The 26,757-nt window shown below is 38.2% G+C and overlaps 1 protein-coding gene across 2 annotated transcripts in view; it reads left to right on the plus strand.

The window, feature by feature from the left end:
* The window catches only part of LOC133654222 (thymocyte selection-associated high mobility group box protein TOX-like), a 230,392-nt gene that overhangs the window by 155,277 nt on the left and 48,358 nt on the right, over positions 1-26,757 (plus strand). For both annotated transcript variants that reach the window (XM_062054386.1, XM_062054384.1), the window contains one exon: positions 6,123-6,386. In XM_062054386.1, the coding sequence (XP_061910370.1) occupies positions 6,123-6,386 (264 nt within the window). The remainder of the gene's footprint in view (positions 1-6,122; positions 6,387-26,757) is intronic.

Below are 26,757 nucleotides of genomic sequence, written 5' to 3' on the forward strand. Positions count from 1 at the left end.
AATATAGAAATGTATCAAGCTGTTTATCTATTTTTTTGTAGGAATGTAGTTCATTATAGAACTGGCACCCAATGTTATTAGAAAATGAATTTGAATCGAGAATTGTTTTTGAATCGAGAATTGATTCTGAATTAAATTGTTACACCCAAGAATCGAATCGAATTGACTCGTGTGGTGCCCAAAGATTCACAGCTCTACTATATACTGTAGGTGTTATTTTATGTTTAGAGGGCTAAACAACATATTTAGAAGGTCATAAACAGTTTTTTATGCTTTAACTATGAAATTATTTGATTTATTAATAATAAATGCACTTTGCGGTAATTTATTTACAACAGTCATGTTTGGTAGCAATTATCCGCGATAAACCAGGGAAACAAAACACATTTTATTAAAAAAAATATATATATATTTTCAATGTTAAATACTAATAGACAAATTAACAAGCTTTTTTTATGCAATAGTGTTCATCACCTTCTTTATCGTGCTGGAATACGCAACTGTCTTTGGCCCGATGGTGGGGTATTTAGAAGTCAAACACAATTAAAAAAGATAACGCCAATGAGGCGAGAGGGATGAGTACACACTGGCGAGATCCGTCAGCCGAATGACACATTCATAATTTGCTACAAGTTCTGTGTTGAATTCAAAAGTGTTTCTCACCTTCTTTGTTAAAGTGCTGGCAACTTTACTGCTCGGCACCTACTCAATAAAAAAAAACTTGAGTCACCTACGCATGGGATTCTTTCTTTGGGCACTCGATTCCTCGAATGATAGGCGGACAAACAGAATAGTTTGTTACGCACAATGTTTAGCTGTACAATAGCCGAGACAGTGTTGGCAGTACTGTACTTTAAAAATAAATAGTTTGTAAAACATTTTATCTACATATAAGTTAGGGCTGCAACTAACGATTAATTTGATAATCGATTAATCTGTCGATTATTACTTCGATTAATAATCGGACAAACTACATTTCTATCCTTTCCAGTATTTTATTGAAAAAAAACAGCATACTGGCACCATACTTATTTTGATTATTGTTTCTCAGCTGTTTGTACAAAATATATATATATATATATATATATAAATAAATGACATCAATAAATTGCCTCTGCGCATGCGCATAGCATAGATCCAACGAATCGATGACTAAATTAATCGGCAACTATTTTTATAATCGATTTTAATCGATTTAATCGATTCGTTTTTGCAGCCCTAATATAAGTGAAATTTACCCATGATAAACTGTATATGAAAGGGGGAAGATTATCTTAAATCTTAGCATACACATTTAAATATTTATGGTTTGGTTTCCTTTATATATCTTTTTACCTTATTTATTTTATAGAATCTCATAGAATGTATTAGGGATATATTAAATGTTTTTCATTTAGAATAGTTTCAATTTATGCTAAGCATCTTAAGTATGAGCCGCCAGAACTACATGGACCATTAAAACTGGAGATCTGCTTTTTGGATGTGCCAGATGCAATTAATCAATATGTAATGCATTCTTCTCACTTTCAGTTTTCATTTTTGCTTTAACTGGGGGCCACTCTGTTGGTGAAACTTGCAAATTAATTAAGGGAGAAATTGAATGTGTATCAGATTCCATAAGTGATTTAAAAATGTGCGTGAAGAGTAAATTCACAAAGTTTGCTATGATATTTCAGAAGATTCCGTCAAAATGTGGTCAAAAGTGTTGACAAAGCAAAACAAATGTGTTCCTTTGTATTTGATAGAGAACAGTAATGCAGTATATACCTACCTATCTCTCTATCTATATATATATATATTATTGAAGAGGATAGGCTGTAAATGAAGATGTCAAACATTCTTTATTAATTCCACAAGGGATTGCTGACAAAGTGACTCAAAGGAAGCAGTGGTCCAATACTGCTGTACTTTCAAATGATGCACAACAATTCCCAGTATTATTGTCTTTTCTTTGTTCTTTGTGCAGGCTGTTTAAAGAACCAAAGTATATCCTTGTCTGAGAAAATGACAGATTTGCACATATTTCACCTCTGGAGTGGGAGTGTGAAGGTCATAAGGAGAAGGCTGAATCAACATTTGCTGTTTCATTCTGACCCCTCTTTCATCCACTCCCCTGAATGTCCTGAACGACAGTATATTTATGAATTATTTATCTTAAATTTGAAAATATTATATGTGAAATGTCCTTGTCCACTGTCTTATCTTCAAGGGTATCATAACAAGCTGTAATGACAAAAAAAAAAAAACCTTTGTGAAAGCGATGTCAGGCACAACTTGAATAGCCGCTGACAGCATTTAAACCAGAGAAATTGCGTATGTCAACACTTTTATTTTATGAGACCAATAGTGCACAAAATACATAACTATACTTTTGTATGATTGAATCAACGTGGAGCCTATAAATCCATTGCCAACTAACAATTTCATGCTTGCGTTTACATTTATATTAAATCCTAGTTTGTTGGTTTTTTAAATGCACCTCGCGTTAACTAGCCTAGGCAGACATTTTACTTTATGTTCACCATAATCATAAAAGAGCGCACACACAAACAGCTGTGAGCAGTTCAAAAAACGACTGGAGTTTGAGTTTTACTACAATAATTCAACCCTTATCAGCACTCTCCTCACAAGAACAATGACAGCTTTTATGTTTACATTTTTCTCCAGGTTGTGTTCGGCAGGCGCTAACAATAGCTTAATTAACTGATTGTTGTCTTTCATAAGTGCTGCATTCACTGTTACCATTGTAGGTTTTTTTGTCAGCGCTCTTAGAAAGCATAAGTTTTAGGAATTATTGTCATGTGACTGAGTAAGAACTGAAGGTGACACGATGCATCTAAAATCTCACAATACAAGCCCCCCCGCTGCACGTTTACTTGCGCAAAGCTCGACAGCCATTAACAACTAAATGTCCTCCAATAAGCACACAAAGCCTTTTTCTATTTTAGTGTAGTAATTTACAGAAGGTAAACATGGTAGGCTATAGATAACTAAGAGCTAGCAGCTACACAACAGATAAGCGCACAATAGCACACAAGCTAGACAAACATAATAAGTAGGGATGTCCGATAATGGCTTTTTGCCGATATCCGATATTCCGATATTGTCAACCGATACCGATATATACAGTCGTGGAATTAACACATTATTATGCCTAATTTGGACAACCAGGTATGGTGAAGTTACGGTCCTTTTTAAAAAAAATGTATACAATAAGATAAATAAATTAAAAACATTTTCTTGAATAAAAAAGAAAGTAAAACAATATAAAAACAGTTGCGTAGAAACTAGTAAAATTAAATGTTAAAGGTTAGTACTATTAGTGGACCAGCAGCACGCACAATCATGTGTGCTTACGGACTGTATCCCTTGCAGACTGTATTGATATATATTGATATATAATGTAGGAACCAGAATATTAATAACAGAAAGAAACAACCCTTTTGTGTGAATGAGTGTGAATGAGTGTTAATGGGGGAGGGAGGTTTTTTGGGTTGTTGCACTAATTGTAAGTGTATCTTGTGTTTTTTATGTTGATTTAATAAAAAATAAATTTAAAAAAACGATACCGATAAAAAAAAAAAAACTATACCGATAATTTCCGATATTACATTTTAAAGCATTTATCGGACATCTCTAATAATAAGTGTTCTTAGTTGAACAATACTGCGGTCTAAAACGTGACATTTGTCAATATAAACAAATATCAGATCATTATAGTTGCATATTATTTAAAATGACAAAGTCTCCAAAGAAGAAGCGTTTAAGAAACAACAACATTATGATTTGTACATTTTCAGAATGTGCTTGTTCTATTTTTAAACAATGAAAACAATCTGAAGTTGTCTTTATTTTTAAGTTATTGTGCCGTGATTTTACCAGTCCGGCCCACTTAGAAGTAGATTTTTCTCCAGGTGGCCCCGATCTAAAATGAGTTTGACACCCTTGGTATAGACTGTGACTTTCATATTGATAAAAGTTGGACACCCTCGCTCAATATCCAATTCAAGTTACCGTATTTTTCGGACTATAATTCGCAGTTTTTTTCATCGTTTGGCCGGGGGTGCGACTTATACTCAGGAGCGACTTATGTTTGAAATTATTAACACATTACCGTAAAATATCAAATAATATTATTTAGCTCATTCACGTAAGAGACTAGACGTATAAGATTTCATGGGATTTAGCGATTAGGAGTGACAGATTGTTTGGTAAACGTATAGCATGTTCTATATGTTATAGTTATTTGAATGACTCTTACCATAATATGTTACGTTAACATACCAGGCACGTTCTCAGTTGGTTATTTATGCCTCATATAACGTACACTTATTCAGCCTGTTGTTCACTATTCTTTATTTATTTTAAATTGCCTTTCAAATGTCTATTCTTGGTGTTGGGTTTTATCAAATAAATGTCCCCTAAAAATGCGACTTATACTCCAGTGCGACTTATATATGTTTTTGTCCTTCTTTATTATGCATTTTTGGCCGGTGCGATTTATACTCCGGAGCGACTTATACTCCGAAAAATACGGTACTTAAAGTAACTGTGGCCTATAGTCATAAGTCATAATGGAATCATTGTCATTGAGAAAAAAAACATAGAAATCATCACTGCAACAATATTTTCTTCTGGTTTATTCCAACCATCCATACATTTTCCCGGTCACAGGGAAGCTGGAACCTACCCCAGCTGACTTTAGGCAAAAGGCACGCTCCACCCCGAATTAGTGTCCCGTTTGTCACATAGCACATTCTTTCTTACTGTAAAAAAGGGGAAACAAACAAAATATAAGACAGTGTTCTTGTCCTTGCGTTCTTAAGTGTGACAGATGCCATACACCATGCACCTTTGGAAAACATGCAAACATAGTGAGATTTGTCTCTATTTGTGTACAGGCTTTAAATCAGTCCCTGGTAGCCACAATTATAAATGAGCGCGACCATTAGGAAAACCTTTTACTGTGGGAAAAACAACTGTTAGTGATCATTTTAAGCAATCATAAAGGAAAGGCACATTCACCGCCGATAGTAAAATGTTTTATTGTTATTACATTCCCTCTAATAATAGCCTGCATTAGGAGAGCTCCAGCCTAACGCGAGGCACCAGCCCTGTTAGGGAGATATCATAGCTGCTCTTCCACATTTTTTGTTTGCTTAAAATGTTTGTTTGTAAGATAAATTGCCGCACTGGCGGGCGAGATGACAGGCTACATGAAGAAGATTTTGAATTGATTTCTGAAATGTTGCAGAACGAAACTAGTTGATGTGTACCACGAGACATGAATAATAAAAATTCTATTAAAAAGCCCTTGAATGGCTGACACTGGAATATTATTTGTGATGATTAATTTTCTTCAGTCATTATAAAGGGGAGTTGGCATCAGATTGCCTCTGACAAAATTGCTTTTCATTCCCTGGTGAATACTCTCAGTATGCTTTTGAGAGCAGAAAAGCACATTTCTCTGTGCAGTATGATGTCAAGACAAGCCCAGTAAAAGACAACCACAGACTGTGCTCATGCATCAGCCCTTTTTTATTTGGTGGGGGTCATTTATTTACACACACTGGACTCCTTTCATAACGAGGCATGTCATGGCTATAGTTTTTAGTTCATGACTCACTTGTTTTCTCTTCTTGGTACGCACATTTAAGTGAACAAATTAGTCTTTAGAGCAGCTGTTGATTTGCATAATCCTAATTAATTGATTAACAATTCAATACATTTGTTGCTGAATTAAACTGTAGCAATTAGCATTTCTGTATTAAAAGCCACTAGTTTAGCATTTGAATAGAACATTCTATGTGCGTGTGTCAAATCTTTGATTGGCAGGCTTTTTGAATGAAGCCAAATGTCTAAATAAGCTTTTTATCATCACTCTTTTTCAAATGCAGGTGCAAAGTTATTTCATGTTGTCGTTGCATTTCCTGTGTGCACTACACTTACACCCACGTTCCTAAAGATATGCAAATGTGTGTTGGTAGGTTGGAGACGTTCAATTGCCCATAGATATGGATACGGCTTTCTATCTGCAAACGCAACCTGATTCTTTTGTGTGCGCTGCAAATATTCCTAAAACAAGGTGGCCAAACATGAACTGTTTTTTTCTGCTTTTGCAGAGCTATTCCAGTCAGGGCAGAGGCAGCAGTGGCGGTGGAGGAGGTGGAGCAGGGGATGAAGACTACGAGATCCCCCCAATTACGCCCCCCAACCATGCTGACCCCTCTCTGCTGCACCTCATGGAGCATGAGTCAGGGTACCCCTTCCACTCTTTGCCCCACAATGGCCTGCTCAACACCTACTCTTACCCTGAGCTGCCTGCCCTTATGATGTCCAACATGCTGGGTCAGGACACCCACCTCCTCTCGGGGCATATGCACTCAGTGAGTACACCCTTTCTCTCCCTTTACCGTTCTCAATCCTCCGCGATCATTTTTTCATATCTGCAAAGCGTTCCTCCTTTGGAATGATAATTACCACGGTTAGAGGCCACGGAGTCTGAGACAGTGAAGTCAAAGCGGAGGTTTCAGCCGTGTGTATGCAACATTTATAAACAGCGCGGCAACAGCACACACATTTTTTGCAGCAGAGCTCCTTTAATATCTCCTCCGCTGCACAACTCAAAGATTTCATTACCTCAAAGTGAGGCAAGGAAGAGAGCTGAGAAACTTAGCGGTTCACATTTTTTCATTTGTGAAGATTCGCAAAGCGAGAAAAAGGCACAAAATGTGCAAGCTTTTGAACAGAAATCTTGACAAGGAGGGGGAATGTCCCTTGTCAGCTACTTTTTCTTTTCCAAACGAGACCCTCAACCCCCTCTATGAAAGCAGAGGGACTTTTTCTTGTGTCAAACATGCTTCAGACCCAACATGTAAACACCCCTGCTGAACACAGTCGGATGCTTTAATCATAGAATTGAACCCAATGAATTATAAATGCCCCGTGTGGTTAATTATTCAGCATCATACACTTTCATCTGACATAAATATTACTTTCTTATCCCTCTCGACCCCCCATCATGAATATTTAGGCTTTAATGTGAGCATCCATGGTATTTATCCTCCGTTAATAAGGTCTTATGTGGTTTTGTTACTCAAATGGCATAAGTTGCCAGTACCATTTTTATTGCGGGTGCTGGCTAAAGGCCTCTGTTAGCGACAGTGTTGGGATTAGGTCACAATTTGCTATTGAGTGCTGTATACCCGGTGCCTTAACAGATGCTGTTGACCGCAAAATGTACAGTGGTTGCTGGCTTTGTAAACCTATGCACTCCAACTGGATCAGTGTTTGCATATAATCAATGTAGGAAAATGTAATAAAGCAACCCTGTTTTGTACAATAATATTCTTTAAGATGTCAGAGAGGGAGTGTCTGCTTTCTAAGCTGCTTTTGTTTCACCTTTGCAATTATTTAGTCTCAAATAGCCCTTCAGGGTAATGTTCCATTTTCTTATTTCACAGCCCCTTTTCTCATAAATGGAGCGTCATTGCAGTAAATCACTGCACAAACACAGACTTGCACGCATGCTGAAAGGTCCGGAGATTTATGTAACGCATTCATGTATCCCACTTTTACATTTTAGTACTACTCTTGCACAGCTCGGCTAATAATAGCCACTATTAATATTTCTTGTTGCCTAGCAACCGCCACAAGTAATAGCTTACTCTGGAAAAATAGATGACCGATAAGAAAGAAAGAGGAAAGGGATGGGAGGTAGAAGTGGGGGTGGTTGGATTCAATTCATTTATTATCTCCTGGGACAAGAGGAGCTTATTTCTCAGGCTGTGGAATAGGGAAGTCGGCAGTATATTGAGGAATATTTCAAGAAATTGAAGATGACGTTGTTTTCATTCTGTTTCCATTAGGGATGTTTCATTTGATGTTTCCCCCACAAAGTCAATTAACCTTAATTTCATGCTGATAAGGATATAATAAGTAAGATTGAATTTCTGTCTGCTGCATGCGTAAAGAATAATGAGGGTGGATAGAAATAGGCTCTCCGTCTCCGTGTTACCGGTCAGATAGAGGAGACAACCCAAATACTAATCATTTGCAGGCTTGTTCACCATCAGTAAAAATCAAATAAGAAGTCGTACCTTAAGGATACACTTCTCTGCTATAAAAGCGATCCTTCAGTGCACAAATAAACCTCCTACAAGTACAAGCTCAGCTGGAGCAGCAGATACGCTTCTTCTCAAGGGATGTTGTTGCTGGTTTTTGTACAACATGTAGCCTCGGGCTAAAGCTCTGTAAACTTCTCGCTGCTTTGGGATTCTCTTTCGCAGCGCACATCGATCCTACAGCAAACAGAGTTAAATCATTTCAGGATTGAGAGCTGCGGATTGACCACCATCATGCTGCTTAGGCACAAAATGTTCGCTTTAGACGCCGCCACACATGAGTCCAACTCGTCCTAACTGCCTCTTATATAGCTGATTGTGACTCCACATGCGGCACACGTATTAACTGCTAGATTACGAGATGTGTTGCAAATTGAGTTTAAGGCACAAGCCTTCTGAATGTGATGTACATAGGAGCATTAGATGGTCTCATGTTTACGTACGTGTGACAGGCACGTGTCGTCTTGGATTTTTTTTTAAAGACTACACGACGTAACATAATGCGTTTCCTGAAACAAGGCCCTGCAGATAAAAATGTTACTGTCAGAAACTGTGACACATATTTAACATTTAAAACTGCACTGAAACAGTGGTTGAAAACTAATCAGACATGCACGCACAATTAGATTATTCACTTGTTTTTTTTTTGTCTGTTATTTGTTTGATTTTTTTGTCCATGGTCTGTGCTTATGGTATGCTTGTAATTTTTAATGTCTTGTGATTTGTGTACCGTATTTTTCGGAGTATAAGTCGCTCCGGAGTATAAGATGCACCGGCCGAAAATGCATAATAAAGAAGGAAAAAAACATACTTAAGTCGCACTGGAGTATAAGTCGCCTTTTTGGGGGAAATTTATTTGATAAAACTAGGGCTGCAACTAACAACTAATTTGATAATCGATTAATCTGTCGATTATTACTTCGATTAATCGATTACTAATCGGATAAAAGAGACCAACTACATTTCTATCCTTTCCAGTATTTTATTGGAAAAAAAACAGCATACTGGCACCATACTGGCATCATACTTATTTTGATTATTGTTTCTCAGCTGTTTGTAAATGTTGCAGTTTATAAATAAAGGTTTATAAAAAAAATAATTTTTAAATAAAATAAAAAAAGTTGCCTCTGCGCATGCGCATAGCATAGATCCGACGAATCAAAGACTAAATTAATCGCCAACTATTTTTATAATTGATTTTAATATATTTAATCGATTAGTTGTTGCAGCCCAGATAAAACCCAACACCAAGAATAGACATTTGAAAGGCAATTTAAAATAAATAAAGAATAGTGAACAACAGGCTGAATAAGTGTACGTTATATGAGGCATAAATAACCAACTGAGAACGTGCCTGGTATGTTAACGTAACATATTATGGTAAGAGTCATTCAAATAACTATAACATATAGAACATGCTATACGTTTACCAAACAATCTGTCACTCCTAATCGCTAAGTCCCATGAAATCTTATACGTCTAGTCTCTTACGTGAATGAGCAAAATAATATTATCTGATATTTTACGGTAATGTGTTAATAATTTCACACATAAGTCGCTCCTGAGTATAAGTCGCACCCCCGGCCAAACTATGAAAAAAACTGCGACTTATAGTCAGAAAAATACGGTATTCGTTTGTATCATGACCTGTTGAATGTTTACTGTATTAACCTGCCTTAGGACAACAGATGAACATTAGCTGTTGTGATAACTCCGGGATATTTACATTGTTGCTCTATGTCGATGAATATGCATTGTCCTAATTCAAATAAATAAATACTGTAACCTTATTCACCGGCATCATTTTAACATGTAACTTGCCTTTTAAAAAAGAATATAACTTTTAGATAAGAAATACTGTTGTATAAAATCTACTACTGAAGTATTGTAATACCAATGTACAGCATTTACCTTGGAGAGTGGATTTCTACGGTACTGTATCTCCTTCCAACTGCTTCTCTGTCAAACACACCATCAGCAGCTTGCTTATATTGTCATGGGTAAATGTCCCCAGTTTAGATATTATTTTAACATTCTTGGCTGGCGTCAGACTCATTCTACGTCAATGTACTATCCACTTTGTATTCTCAGCACTGTCGTTTGTACTCACATTCTTTCTAGAAAAAACAAAGTTGTATTGATCTATAGCTATAAGCGAATAAGACCGGATGTTTTGATCGTATCTCATGGTGTTCACTGTGGCATTAGTTACGCCAACTACTGGTGGCGATGCTTGTAACTCTAATTTTTGCTTGCAACTCAAAGCGAGACAGTTTACCAAGAGACAGCTTTTTTCTCAAAACAATTTTAAGATGGGGCGCGCTTAAATTGAGCTACTACTGAAACAAGCCCCTGCAGATTACAATTTTAATGTAACCTTATTCCCCGGCCTGTCACCATTAAGAGGATGTGACAGCAGAATTCACCTGTCCTGTATGGTATACGTGTGTACGAGTTCGATCCCCAGCCAGACGTGTGTCGGAAAGAGTAACCAGTAGGGTTGGGAATTGAGAAGATTTTTCCGGTTCCGATTCCTCTTTCGATTCTGTTTAAAGATTCGGTTCTTTATGGATTCTTCTGTCAATCCTTATTTGGAAAAAAAGATAACAAAAAGGTGAATTAGCATCAATTGTGTGTAGTTTAGGAGCTAACATGACCTTACAGAGCCAACGGTCAGGACTTAAGAGGCACACAGCATATAAACAAGATAATAACTTTTTAGTAAAATTTAACAAAATAAAAGATGTGGAAATTATACAATAATGTAACATTTAGTAACATTTTCAAAACTTTTAAGAATACACCAGGCAGGGGCAAATTACGGCCAATGTGACGTGCAATGCATTTATCTTATTACCGTAAGTATTGAACTATAGAGAGTATTCCAATGGTCGGAATCTGCGCTTTTTAAGTGAGATACGGGTTATTACGGTAATCTACGTCAGAGCAGCTGCTAGCATACAAGGCAAGAAGCAGAGTGGGCGGGGTTTGTTTACAGAAGCCAGCCTGAGACGTGTGTGTCAAGGAGAGACACGCAAGCAAATGTTATGTTCTGCAGAAAATGCATTTGTAAGTGTATTTTGTCCTTTGCGTTCATGTTTTGCCGTGTTTGTTGCATATTTGTTGCATTTCGCTTTATTGTAAAAGACTGATCTCGAGTGGTTGTCTGGAAATAACTAAAAAGGTGGAGAGACTTTCATATGTTTTTAATGTTCAGTGTTTTATTGTTAATAGTTAATATTGCACATTCCACATTATTAATTTTTATGTACATTCTTCTATGCAGCAAAAAGGCTGTAAAAATCCACTCAGTTTTTTGAAGTGGTCTGTTACAATATTTTTAGCATTCTATTGCGTGTTGAGCTTTTGCACTTTTCAATGGCATTTTAAGAATTTATTTCACTAATGCTGAACAACCCACACGAAAGGGATCCCATCACACATACAGCAGAATGTGTCACACTTTTTACAGCTAAAATATTGTTTCAGTGTCATCTCTAGTATTTATTTAAAAAAACAATGAAGGTTATGGTAAGCAGAAAACAATTATCCATTAAGTCTATAAAGTGCGTTTTTGATTACTGGATCAATTCAACAAGCTTGATTACTAAAATAATCAATAGCTGCAGCTCTATTATAATGCATTAAAAGAGTACAGTAATTTGACAATAAGCTATGTGCTTTTACTGCCATCTAGTGTCTACTTTTAAGTTTGTGTGTGGCATAAAACGGGTACAACATCAATATTGAAATTGCTTTTCAAGTTTTGTTGCAATCATGTGCTTTTAAGGTGAAGGTTACAAGGAACACTTGACATCAAATCCATAAAATCACAAGTTGAAAAAAAATAAGCCTCAATACATTGCAACCTTTCCCACAACTTTATTAAAAAGCTGCCGAAAGTTCAGGTATTTTAAGCCGCAACAATCACACAAAAAAAGCCTGCAAAATCCTTGAGGACCTGATTAATGTGACGAACAATTCCAAGACTTATTGTTGTTATTATAAATTTGCTAAAACGATACAAACCTGCGCTCAGTCCGCTATATTTTACAGGATAGATTTAGAAGGAAAAAAAACATTCCATACAGTAGGTGGAAGGCCTGCTGTTGCACGATTTGAACTCCTCTTTGTGAATGAAGGCCAGAGGAGACAAGTCTTTAGTTGAGCGCAAACTGCGAATTGTAACAAGCTGCTGTGTGAATGCTCCGCACTACGGAGAATCCCTGTCTCATCCTTCGCTGTCAGGATGTCTGCCAGCTCCGGGAAGAGGTGGCACTCAGGGGTCTCATGTTCAACAAGCCCCCTGATCACTCAGGTCTGCTTGAGGCTGCTGTTGGGGGTGGGATGCCAGCAAGCGCTACCTCTTTGATAAGATAAAGCAGGAGGGACACTTGCCAGCAGACGGTAATGAGGGGTCGTGGAGGGGTTCACAGAACGGCCCCAAAATAGCGCCTTAAGGGGCACAGGAGCGTTTAAATATTGAAACGCCGCAACAGACTCTGTCTCATTACTGCTATAATGAGGCTAGTCAAGGGAACGCCAAAGCTCCCACTGCCAAAAAAACAGCTGCCAGTTTAACAAGTTTGTGCCACACACTCGACTCACAGGACCGCAGCTCATTCTAATGTTAGATTTATAGTCGTGTCAAGATGTGTGAGTCGCTAACCATTGTTTTGTTTGCTTTTTATTTATATAAATGATGTTCAATTAAATTACATAAAGGTGGCATTGTTGTTAGGAATTGCTTTGTGCTAGGGTTGAGGGGAAATACTGCTATTGTAATATGTTGCTTTATCGCTCACAGAACAGCGTTGTTACGCCAGCAACAGTCCCTGTTCGATGTCCAAATGTGTGCAGCCTTTTTTTAAATATTTTTTAAGACGCCACAGAAGGTGAGCCAAATTGTAGAACAGGGAATTGCTGCTCACTACAATAACAGCAATGCAAATAATAAAATATGTACAAAGCTGATGCTTCTTGTAAATAGCATGCATCCAAAAGTGTAATTGATTGATTGATTGATTGAGACTTTTATTAGTAGGTTGCACAGTGAAGTACATATTCCATACAATTGACCACTAAATGGTAACACCCGAATAAGTTTTTCAACTTGTTTAAGTCGGGGTCCATTGATTCATGATACAGATATATACTATCAGATATATACTATCATCATAATACAGTCATCACACAAGATAATCACATTGAATTATTTACATTATTTACAATCCGGGGTGTGGAGGAGGGGGGTAGGTTTGGTTGTTATCATCAGTCATCAACAATTGAGAACAGAGAAATTGATATTGGAACAGTGTAGGTCTGACTTGGTAGGATATGTACAGCAAGTAGTGGACATAGAGAGAGAGAGAGAGAGAGAGGGAGAGAGAGATCAGAAGGCATAAGAAAAAGTATCTGCATTTTATTGTATACATTTGATTATTTACAATCCGGGGAGGGTGTTAGTTTAGGGTTGTAGCTGCCTGGATGTGTACTTTTATTGCGGTTTTGATGGAGGATAGAGATGCCCTTTCTTTTACACCTGTTGGGAGCGCATTCCACATTGATGTGGCATAGAAAGAGAATGAGTTAAGACCTTTGTTAGATCGGAATCTGGGTTTAAAGTGGTTAGTGGAGCTCCCCCTGGTGTTGTGGTTATGGCGGTCATTTACGTTAAGGAAGTAGTTTGACATGTACTTCGGTATCAGGGAGGTGTAGCAGATTTTATAGACTAGGCTCAGTGCAAGTTGTTTTACTCTGTCCTCCACCCTGAGCCAGCCCACTTTGGAGAAGTGGGTAGGAGTGAGGTGGGATCTCGGGTGGAGGTCTAGAAGTAATCTGACTAGCTTGTTCTGGGATGTTTGGAGTTTAGATTTGAGGGTTTTGGAGGTGCTAGGGTACCAGGAGGTGCATGCGTAATCGAAAAAGGGTTGAACGAGAGTTCCCGCCAGAATCCTCATGGTGCTTTGGTTGACCAGAGAGGAGATTCTATAGAGAAATCTCGTTCGTTGGTTGACCTTTTTGATTACCTTGGTTGCCATTTTATCACAGGAAAGATTAGCCTCTAGAATGGAACCTGGGTAGATGACCTCATCTTTCCTGGTGATAACAATGTCACCCACTTTTATAGTGAAGTCACTGACTTTCTTAAGGTTGATGTGGGACCCAAACAGGATGGATTCCATTTTACCCAAGTGTATGGATAGCTTGTTGTCAGTGAGCCAGGTGCAAGTTCTACAGAGCTCAGCACTGAGGATTTTCTCCACCTGCGACTTGTCCCTGTCTGATACCAGCAAGGCCAAGTCATCCGCAAACAAGAACAATTCACAGTCGCATGCCGATGATGACCAGCGTCGTAATGACTGCTGAATACATTCATGTTGTTTTTTGATTATAGTTCTGTGTGGGCTCGGCAAAGAGTCAGTAGTTTTGTGGGCTGCAGCTATCAATTATTTTAGTAATTGAGTACTGTATTTTTGGGACTGAAGGCGCACTTAAAATCCTTTAATTTTCTCAAAAATCGACAGTTCGCCTTATAACCCGGGGCGCCTAATGTATGTATTAATTCTGGTTGTGCTTACCAACCTCCAAGCAATTTTATTTGGTACATGGTGTAATGATAAGTGTGACAGTCACACAGATGGCAGTCACACATTAAGTACCAATGACTGTCACACACACACTAGGTGTGGTGAAATTATCCTCTGCATTTGACCCATCACCCTTGATCACCCTCTGGGAGGTGAGGGGAGCAGTGAGCAGCAGTGGTGGCCGCGCCCGGGAATAATTTTTGGTGATTCAACCCCCAATTCTAACCCTTGATGCTGAGTGCCAAGCAGGGAGGTGATGGGTCCCATTTTTATAGTCTTTGGTATGACTCGGCCGGGGTTTCAACTCACGACCTACCGATCTCAGGGCGGACATAAGAGAGACATGGGGGACTGCAAGTTAACACCTGTTCAATAAATGGCGCTAGCAAGTACACGTAAGCAAGCAACACCAAAACGTTGATTATTCATTGAGAATATAGAACATTACACACGGCGCTCAAAAATCTGTCAAAATATTTTAGTACGATTTTAGTAAGCTACGCTTGTTGGAATGCGGAGCAGTACGGCTTCCATAGTCAGACATATTGTACTCCAACTTACAGGTATTATTATGGTGTGTGTATAAGGGCCGCAAAATGGCACCTATTTGGAAACATATTATGTGATGTTTGGTTTTTTGCAATATTATGCAAAAACAACTTTTCTTACCTATTGGCACCCGCTGATGTGTATTTGGGATCTGCATAAGCCCTGAAAACGTGCGCGCATCCGCCATTGTAGACCGCGCCGTTGTCAATAAGATCCTTCTTTTTTTCTAGCCTCTTGTTGTGGGGCATTCATCCTCCGCTGTTGCCATTTTGTAGTGTAAAATAGCGTACAGTTTTAACTTATATCTGTCAGAAGACTCTCTATGAAAGTGCTAAAAACTACCGGTACAGTAAAGATGACGGGGAGAAGACCCTGTCGAAGTGGAGCCACGTAAATAAGATTGCCCACAAAATGGTGCATCCTGAAGACACGTCAGAAGATGGTCTGTAAAACATAATCCATGCAACATTTTGACCAAAGAACCACTATTAATGCCCCTTATAAGCCGGTGCGCCTTGTGTATGAAACTAGACCTTAATAGACACAGTCAACAGCAGGGCACCTAATAATCTGGTGCGCCTTATGGTCCGAAAAAAAAGCGTAATCTATCAATTATTTTGTTTGATTAATTAAAGAATCGGATAAAACACACTTTATAGCCTCAACGCATATTTTAGGGAAAGTAGGCGAAATAAACAAAATATTTCTGCTTTCCATTATTTTAATTCTCTTATCCTGTCACGACTTGGTCCTTGGCGTGGATTGTTTTTCCGTGGTGCAAAGCAACTTAACTGGACATGACGTGCAGGTGAGGACATGTTTTAATATTTAAACTCAAAAGGCTCAAAAGGGTATAAACAAAAGGCGCTCACAGTGGAGGTAAAAAACTTGACTAGGAAAACAAAAGGCGCGCACAATGGCGGAGAACTATGAACATTAAACAAAAACTTCCGTGACAAGGAACTGTGAACATGGCATGAAGAAGCGTGATCATAAAGGGTGCAGAGCATAAATGTGGAGCATGAATGTGATGTCGCCAGGACGAACAACAGAAACAGAAAAGCTTATATAGTGACATGATAAGTGAAAACAGGTGCGTGACTAACCGTGAACAGGTGTGTGACATGACAATGTGAACCAGGTGAAACTAATGGTTGCTATGGTGACAAAGCAAGGGAGTGAAGACAAGAACTAAAAAGTGTCCAAAAACCAAGCAAAACAAAAACATGATCAACACAGACATGACATATCCTAATAAATACACATTATCAACATTGCAATTTGCACTTTTAGCTTGTGCAATATTTGAAATAAATATATAGATAAAATAAAAACTCTCCACACAGATTATAACACCCACACACCACCGCTCTTTTATGCGTTCTATTGCAGCGGCCATGGGGAATATCCACAAATTAAAATTCCGGGCATTTCATTCAGTCTGGATAATTTATTTTTTCACACTGATTAAACGATTAACTTAAGCAACAGAATATAAATTAAAGCTTTTTTTCTTATCAGATTAATCAATTCTACCGTTGCAGCGCAATAAGTTTTACTTTATTTTAGTTGTATTTAGTTTCCATTTACCGTATTTTTCGGACTATAATTCGCAGTTTTTTTCATAGTTTGGCCGGGGGTGCGACTTATACTCAGGAGCGACTTATGTGTGAAATGATTAACGCATTACCGTAAAATATCAAATAATAGGATTTAGCTCATTCACGTAAGAGACTAGACATATAAGATTTCATGGGATTTAGCCATTAGGATTGACAGATTGTTTGATAAACGTATAGCATGTTCTATATGTTATAGTTATTTGAATGACTCTTACCATAATATGTTACGTTAACATACCAGGCACGTTCTCAGTTGGTTATTTATGCGTCATATAACGTACACTTATTCAGCCTGTTGTTCACTATTCTTTATTTATTTTAAATTGCCTTTCAAATGTCTATTCTTGGTGTTGGGTTTTATCAAATAAATTTCCCCAAAAAATGCCACTTATACTCCAGTGCGACTTATATATGTTTTTTTCCTTCTTTATTATGCATTTTCGGCCGGTGCGACTTATACTCCGGAGCGACTTATAGTCCGAAAAATACGGTACATGCTTTAAGTATTTTCAATATGCAGCATACACAACAGTTTAAGACTGTAACAAACCCCCCCCCCCCCCCCCGAGTCAAAATAATTGCACAGGCCTGGTTTAAACTGTGTGTAATGTTACAGCGGCCAAAAATATTAAATATAAACCTTGTTTGTTTGTTTCATGTTCATTTCGAATATGTAGACAAAACAAAAGCAAACAAATTTTGCAAAAAAAAAAAAAAAAAAGTAATTCAAGAATGAATAACAAAAACAATAATAAATGATAAATGGGTTATACTTGTATAGCGCTTTTCTACCTTCAAGGTGCTCAAAGCGCTTTGACAGTATTTCCACATTCACCCATTCACACACACATTCACACACTGATGGCGGGAGCTGCCATGCAAGGCGCTAACCAGCAGCCATCAGGAGCAAGGGTGAAGTGTCTTGCTCAAGGACACAACGGACGTGACTAGGTTGGTAGAAGGTGGGAATCGAACCAGGAACCCTCCGATTGCTGGCACGGCCACTCTACCAACTTCGCCACGGCGTCCTTATAATAGTAATGATAAAAAGAAACAAGAAATGAAAATAAACATTAATGTAAACATTTTTGAAAAGGAGTGAGAAGAAGTAAAAACTCATGTACTCCCACCCCTCTTATTACTTACTGTATGTTTAATAATAATTATAATAATAATAGTACATAAAAATGTTATGTTATGTAAATACATATACATATAAAATATGTACATATATATATATATATACACTACCGTTCAAAAGTTTGGGGTCACATTAAAATGTCCTTATTTTTCAATGAAGATAACTTTAAACTAGTCTTAACTTTAAAGAAATACACTCTATACATCGCTAATGTGGTAAATGACTATTCTAGCTGCAAATGTCTGGTTTTTGGTGCAATATCTACATAGGTGTATAGAGGCCCATTTCCAGCAACTATCACGCCAGTGTTCTAATGGTACAATGTGTTTGCTCATTGGCTCAGAAGGCTAATTGATGATTAGAAAACCCTTGTGCAATCATGTTCACACATCTGAAAACAGTTTAGCTCGTTACAGAAGCGACAAAACTGACCTTCCTTTGAGCAGATTGAGTTTCTGGAGCATCACATTTGTGGGGTCAATTAAACGCTCAAAATGGCCAGAAAAAGAGAACTTTCATCTGAAACTCGACAGTCTATTCTTGTTCTTAGAAATGAAGGCTATTCCACAAAATTGTTTGGGTGACCCCAAACTTTTGAACGGTAGTGTATATATATATATATATATATATCTACAACATACATTTAACAAGTAACTATGAAAGTGACACAACAGCGTGTATACATAGAATACATATACATACACATACAAACCTACTGACTCTTAGTGCAGTTCACTATATCCTGTGAACAATATATTTTTGTACCTCTGCCTTGTATTTAATTAGTATTTAGGCCTACTACGCAACTGTATTTTAATGTTGGTCATTATTGTGGTACTTGGAGAGCCAAGTTATTTCTGAGGTGGTACTTTGTGAAAAAGGTTTGAGAGCCACTCGTCTATGGGAACAATTGTTTTGAAATGACAAATTTGGAAATCAACCGGCATCATGTTCGTTTTCAAAACTTCCACTGTATTGCAATATTAGATTATAAATGTGCAATACCCACCCCGTTTTTCTCATAAAAGCAACATTCACGATGCACTGTAACGTAATTAAACTGTCGCAGCGTGCGCGTGTATGTGTGTGTGTCTGTGCGTGTGTTTGTGAGCGTGTGTGTCCACGCGTGTGTCAGACATTGTCAGAGTCACTCATGGCAACAAGGTTATGTGAGCTTGATTCCATTCGACTTAATTTACTGTAATCTGACAGGAAATTTATTTTGCATCACTTGGCATTTAGGACAGGGGCGACAATAGAGAAGAAAAAATACCAATTTTAAAATAGTGACATAAAATCAATATGGACTTCTCTGTTTATTTGCAGCACCGAGATTGTTAGATTGGGGCCCAATGGAGCAATTAAAAAGGTCAGAGTTGGAAGATCAACACTGGACAGAAATCATTGTTGTGAAACATCTTAGAGGAGGGACGCTCTGACAGACGTCCACAGTTGACGACGCACACAAAGTAGACGGCTGAGTACAAAGAGGGTCTGCAGCACAATGTGGTGCAAACAGTACAGTGGGATTAAATCCTCTGAGATGACTCCAACTGTGGAGATGTAGGAGATGCACACTAAATTCGTTTGGATTGCCATCTAACAATAGTGGGAAAAAGTGATTTGATATCAAGTCCATCAAAAAAAAAAAAATTAATAAAAATGTAGCAGAAAATTGCAGTTTGCACTTGACTTCACATGTTCAGTGCTCTTGGATTACTTGTGTTTATTGAAACAGCTGTCTCCATTTCCAAAGCTTTGAGACATATCTCATATGACCTGCATGCTCTGCTGCCTTTCACTAGAGAAGATATGACATCTCGGTGACATTCCCAGATAAATCACTTTTTGGAGTAGTAGAAAAAAATGTTTTCTGTTGTGGCTTTTCATTTCATTAAAAAAAAAAGAAGGGAACAAAAAAGGACAGATGCCCTTCAGTGTGTTACAGGGGCAAACAATGTGTCTTGCGGTTGTCAGGAGAAATGACAGCAAGATAATTGGCAGGGCGCTCCCTTTTCATTTAAACTGAAACAAATCGGCTTCCAAAAGAGAATGGTGCTTTAAAAAAGTAAAGCTTTGTTTTGCGTCTCTTTATTATGCCGGCTTCGGAGTAATGAAGTGGAGTATTAACGGATTGAGCATTAAAAACAAATGCACATTCATTGGCGTCCATGAATATTCATGGCACTAACGCAAACAACCTTAGGCGACTGTTACGACTAATGAATATTTAAAACAGCTTGGTCACAGCGATTTGAACACTGCATTACAGCTGACTCTCTGGGACTGTAAAGTACAAGGGTGAACAATTTGGGAAAGAAAACAGATTGTAGTAGTTATCCACACGCATCTGGATAGAAATGCCCCATGTGTGCTTTGCACTTTTGTTACGGGCCACTGAAGGTGAGCAAGAGAAAATAGCACACATACTGTCATTAGGATTAGATGATTAATCAGACAGTCGATAAAGAATTGAATGGGAGTAAGTAATAACATGTTGCCTTGCTGTGGAGTCTTCCCATAATTGTACCTGTAATCAGTACAACTAAAATCGATATGCTTGTTATACAATGATATGCACTAATGGTGCCCAAGTAGATATTTAAAATTCTGCATTTTTACATGGAATAGGCACAATAACCAAAGAAGCAATCAATCGCTGCAATATTTAAGTCTCAACTACAGCAGTAACTTAACATACGAGCTTAGTTGTTTCTGTGATGTAGGTCTTCACTCAAAAGACCTGTCTCTCAAATTGTTGCCCATTTAAATGAATTGCAATCAATTGGTGCTTGGCCCTTCAAAATAGCATCATTTTAACATGTAACATGCCTTTTTAAAAGAAAATAACTTTTAGAGAAGAAATATTGTTTTATAAAATCTACTACTGAAGTATTGTAATACCAATATACAGCATTTACCTTGGAGAGTGGACTTCTACGGTACTGTATCTCCTTCCAACTGCTTCTCTGTCAAACACACCATCAGCAGCTTGCTTATATTGTCATGGGTAAATGTCCGCCGTTTAGATATGATTTTAACATTCTTGGCTGGCGCCAGTCTCATTCTGCTTCAGTGTGGTGCAGACTAGCAGTGATACGCTCGAATTGCTTTGCCAAGTTGACCACACGCTCGGTCATGTTTTTGTTGATTGCTTTCTTTAATTCAATGAGTACCGTCCACGTTTTCTTCTCAGCACTGTCGTTTGTACTCACATTCTTTCTAGAAAAACAAAGTTATATCCATCTATAACTATAAGCGAGTAAGACCGGATGTTTTGATCGTATCTCACGGTGTTCACTGTGGAATTTGTTACGCCAACTACTGGTGGCGATGCTTGTAAGTCGAATTTTTGCTTGCAACTCAAAGCGAGACAGTTTACCAAGAGACAGCTTTTTTTCTCAAAACAATTTTGCTACTACTGAAACAAGCCCCTTGCAGATAAAATTTTTATTGTAACCTTATTCCCCGGCCTGTCACCATTAAAAGGATGTCAATCAATCAATCAATCGATGTTTATTTATATAGCCCTAAATCACAAGTGTCTCAAAGGGCTGCACAAGCCACAACGACATCCTCGGTACAGAGCCCACATACGATGTGACAGCAGAATTCACCTGTTCTCTCACTACTGCCACTAATGGTATACGTGTGTGCGAGTTCAATCCCCAGCCAGACGTGTGTCAGAAAGAGTAACCAGTAGGGTTGGGAATTGATACGATTTTTCTGGTCCCGATTCCACTTTCGATTCTGCTTAAAGATTTGGTTTCTTTATGGATTCTCCTGTCAATCCATATTTGGAAAAAAAAAAAGATAACAAAAAGGTGAATTAGCATCAATTTTGTGTAGTTTCACAGCATATAAACAAGAAATAACTTTTTTGTAGAATTTAACAAAATAAAACATATGGAAATTATACAAAAACGTAACATTTAGTAACATTTTCAAAACGTTTAAGAATCTTTGTAATCTTCCAAGAAAATACACCGGTGAAACAAACAAAAAATGAATATCGTGTTTAGATTTACAACTAATAAATGACATAGGCTCATAACAATCAACTCAAGGTATTGCAAGCCTTCTTTTGATATAATGTTGTGAAATTTCAGAATGCATGATCACCAAAATGATAAAAAAATAAATGCTTGACAAATCTCACTTTGCATTTAATGAGTTTATATCACATAGTTTCACATTTGAAGTTAAATTGCTGACATGAATGGACTTTTACACCATATTCAAATTTTATGAGTTCCACCTGTACATTATAATGACTGAGTGAAAATGTGGTTGGAGGAAAACATGCAACTTTTCTCTGACTACAATTGAACATTCACCTACCGAAGTAGCATCTATGTGGCAAAGGGTTGCAAGCTTTTGACCACAAACTTAGTCACTGCTCGGTGACATACGTCATTCCTGGACTGAGCGTATGCTTCCCTGCCGTGGTGAAAGCTAGCGGTAGACGTGAACTGTAGCTATTACTGCCCGCCCTCAAACCATTCGGAATATGTCTCGTCTTGCTCATCTAAATGAGAAGGCATTGATTATAATTTAACAGGTCATAGCGCTAACATGATAGTCAGTGTTTTGTTCGTGCCTGTTGTATTTACGTTAGAGGACTGCTGCTTGGCACGAGATCGGCGCAGTTCAAAAACGCGACATTCATTCATAGTTATTGCATGCTGTGTGTTCAAATGTTTCAGCGTGTTGCTGATGTGTCTTCTTGATTAAATAGCAACCTTGCAATTAATACAAGCAGCACTGTTGCAATCTTTTCTTGTAAAATGTCGGCAAACTTTGGCTTCTTCCGCCCGGGCGCTGTCTGACGTCACTACGCAAAGTGCATCGTTAAGGGAATCTTTTGAAAAAATGGCGAGCGATTCCAAGAAATTTAAACACTGGGAACCGGTTCTGAACAAGAACCTGTTTTTGATTCCCATCCCATTCCTAGTAACCAGTAGGAAATAGCCCAAGAAAAGTATTTTCTTTTCTTTTCTTTTCAATCTTGTTATTTAGCAAAAAAAATATTAGAGATGTCCGATAATGGCTTTTTTGCCGATATCCGATATTCCGATATTGTCCAACTCGTAATTACCGATTCCGATATCAACCGATACCGATATACAGTATACAGTTGTGGAATTAACTAGGGATGTCCGATAATGTCTTTTTGCCGATATCCGATATTCCGATATTGTCCAACTCTTTAATTACCGATACCGAAATCAACCGATACCGATATCAACCGATACCGATATATACAGTCGTGGAATTAACACATTATTATGCCTAATTTGGACAACCAGGTATGGTGAAGATAAGGTCCTTTTTTAAAAAATAAATAAAAATAAAATAAGATAAATCAATTAAAAACATTTTCTTGAATAAAAAAGAAAGTAAAACAATATAAAAACAGTTACATAGAAACTAGTAATTAATGGAAAATGAGTCAAATTAACTGTTAAAGGTTAGTACTATTAGTGGACCAGCAGCACGCACAATCATGTGTGTTTACGGACTGTATCCCTTGCAGACTGTATTGATATATATTGATATATAATGTAGGAACCAGAATATTAATAACAGAAAGAAACAACCATTTTGTGTGAATGAGTGTAAATGGGGGAGGGAGGTTTTTTGGGTTGGTGCGCTAATTGTAAGTGTATCTTGTGTTTTTTATGTTGATTTAATAAAAAAAATTTAAAAAATAAATAAATAAAAACAATATCCATAATTAAAAAAACGATACCGATAATGTCCGATATTACATTTTAAAGCATTTATCGGCCGATAATATTGGCAGGCCGATATTATCGGACATCTTTAGAATTAACACATTATTATGCCTAATTTTGTTGTGATGCCCCGCTGGATGCATTAAACAATGTAACAAGGTTTTCCAAAATAAGAGAACAACTTCAACTCAAGTTATGGAAAAAAGTGCCAACATGGCACTGCCGCATTTATTATTGAAGTCACAAAGTGCATTATTTTTTTTAACATGCCTCAAAACAGCAGCTTGGAATTTGTGACATGCTCTCACTGAGATAATCCTGATACCCACTACAACTATGGGAAATACTATACTTTGACTTTCACAAAATGCATTATTTTTTTTATTTTTTAATATGCCTCAAAACAACAGCTACAAAAACAATGAAGGCACACAGCTTGAGTCCAGAGTATACTAGAGTAATAAAGTAAACAATAGCATAGTCCTCCTTTAGTGCCAGACTGCCTGGTATACTGTATAACAGGAAATTATAAACTGGGCTCAATCTGCCCTGCTCTAACGTATTTGTATGAGTAACACAAATGTGCTGCAAGCTAGTGGTGAGTGCTTGAAGTGGCCTACCAGTCAGCCAGAGCTTCTGAAATGCTGCGTTGAGACAGGGCACCTCCGTTCACTGCAAGCTGCAAAGTGTGCGCCATGCAGGGCAGACTAGCCATGGTAGCTTTTGCCATATTGCGTGCGTTGTCCCTGACCACAACGTGGGCTTTCGCCCTGGGGTGTTTTTTGTTGTATTTTTGTTTTTTCTCGGCGTAGTCTTTAAGCAACAACTGTGTGGTACGACTTTTTTTCGGTGTTTGCTTTTCATCCATCTTCCGCTTGTATTCATTGTGTATCTCCTTATGATTCCTAAAGAGGTGGGAGATCAAATTGCTCGTATTAAAGGAAGACGTCTTAGTTCCTCCTCGCATAACCAACTTTTTGCAGTCATTGCAAATTGCCAGTTTTTGATCCGTCAGAGACACTTTAAAATAATCCCAAACCATAAACATGGCGTCGTTAGTCAGCCACGGCTACAGCACCGGCAACAACACACTCTTGTTGTTGTTATGCTACGCTCGCGGTGGTTTGATGAGGTCATCAAGAGTCGCCAGTAAACCTCTCATGCTGCAGTCGTGCTGCAACTCCTGCGTTGTGTGTGGGAGAAGGGAGAGGGGAGGGGCTGCTGACTGGTAGACGCAACGTCCGCGTTTTGCCGGATATGTACCGCTCCGTGAAACTGATACCGATAATTTCCGATATTACATTTTAATGCATTTATCGGCCGATAATATCGGCAGGCCGATATTATCGGCCATCTCTAAAAAATATGTATCGAACAATTTGTTATCGATGTATTCATGTTACTCCATATTATTCACCTAACTAAACTGAGGCAAATCATTTAAGAATCATTACCCACAAATACAACAAAGGAGAACTCACTAGGTCGGTAGGGGTTAAGATAATCAGCTGGCCCTGCCAACAAGGTGCCTCTTATTTATTTTCCGGGAGTTGGCTACCATGAGAATCCCCCTCAGAGGGTCCGACGAAACGTGTTTGCATTACCCGCCCGGCGTTTGAGAGCGCGAGAGCATGCCACCCTTTCTGCGTTGGAAGTGGGAGAATCCCTCACTGCCCGCTTTAACGCGGCTCCTCGGCTTCTTCCTTTGAGGGATCCGAGCGATGACTCGTCCTCCTCGTCAGCAACGCTACGCTAATTAGGCCCGCCACAAAGTCAGCCTGTGGGGATAATGTCCCATTATTAGAGTCATTTGTTTCAATTAACCGCTCTGTGATTCTACAATAGCATGGCACAGCCCAGCGCAGAGGAGCCATTACTCTTGCCCAAGGAACCACTGAGGTTTGGGACAGGAGAAAGAGACGGGTTCCTGCTTCTTGCTCGCGGAGTTGCTGCCAGGCTGCACAATCACAGTCAATGTTTGGTAGTTTCTGCAAGAAAGAGTAACAAAATTGCTGTTTTATTTTAAAAACAATGAGGTATCTAGTTTGCTGGCTATTTCTTCAAGAAAGCATCTGACCGGGACTGTTCCAGTGCACTTACCTCCAACCATTTGCCCACTAAGGACTTGCTTGTTTGTTTTTTTTACCCTATAAATGTAAGGCACATTGTGGTTGACTGAATTACCATACTTTTTCTGCTACTATATACTTATGCAGCTCAGCCTTTTAGTTTGCAACCAGGTCTCCCTCTTGTGCTCTATCAAATCATCATTGTAAATTTCATGGAACCAAGCAAATTGATAACAAAAAACAAAAATAATTAGCCTTGCAGCACCATGGCAACCAATAAAGGCCTCTAATAAGGCACGGCAGCCCACGGAAAAAAGCAATCGCGCTCTGCATGTAAAAAGAGACATAAAAGCAAGCAAGCATCTGCCACAGAGGTACAGGTAAAATAATGACTGGGAACAATAGCGTTGTTCAGACATCGCCACAATATCTACAATAGCAAAAACAAAGGTTTTTGGAGCTTAGTTTTAGAGGAAGATCTAAATCAGGGTTGCCCAAACTTTTTGCTTCAAAGGGCCAACGTGAAATCGTTCGCGGGCCAAAGAGCGATTTTTACCATGGGACAGCACCCCGAGTGAGGGATTTAGCCTCCTACCTCCATATATAAACATATTGTAGTAGAAACTATAAGGTCCAATAGATGGCAACTAATTAGCCTGCAAAAAAATATCTATAGATTTACCGGTAAAAACTGGCAGCTGAGCCACCTGAATTTTACTGTAATTGTTTTGTTTTTTTTTTGTGTTTTTTACACCAAAATTACTGTAAATAAAAAAAAACTGTACCACTGTTGCTTTTACATTAAAACGCTGGCGACTGAGCTGCCAGTTTTTTCCCGGAAAATCTACGGCAATTCTTTTTACAGTGCATTACTGTAAATTTAAAAACGGTACCACTGTTAATTTTACAGTACAATTTTGGCGAC

The sequence above is a fragment of the Entelurus aequoreus genome, linkage group LG07, assembly GCF_033978785.1.
Source record: "Entelurus aequoreus isolate RoL-2023_Sb linkage group LG07, RoL_Eaeq_v1.1, whole genome shotgun sequence".
In the NCBI taxonomy this organism is placed as follows: Eukaryota; Metazoa; Chordata; class Actinopteri; order Syngnathiformes; family Syngnathidae; genus Entelurus; species Entelurus aequoreus.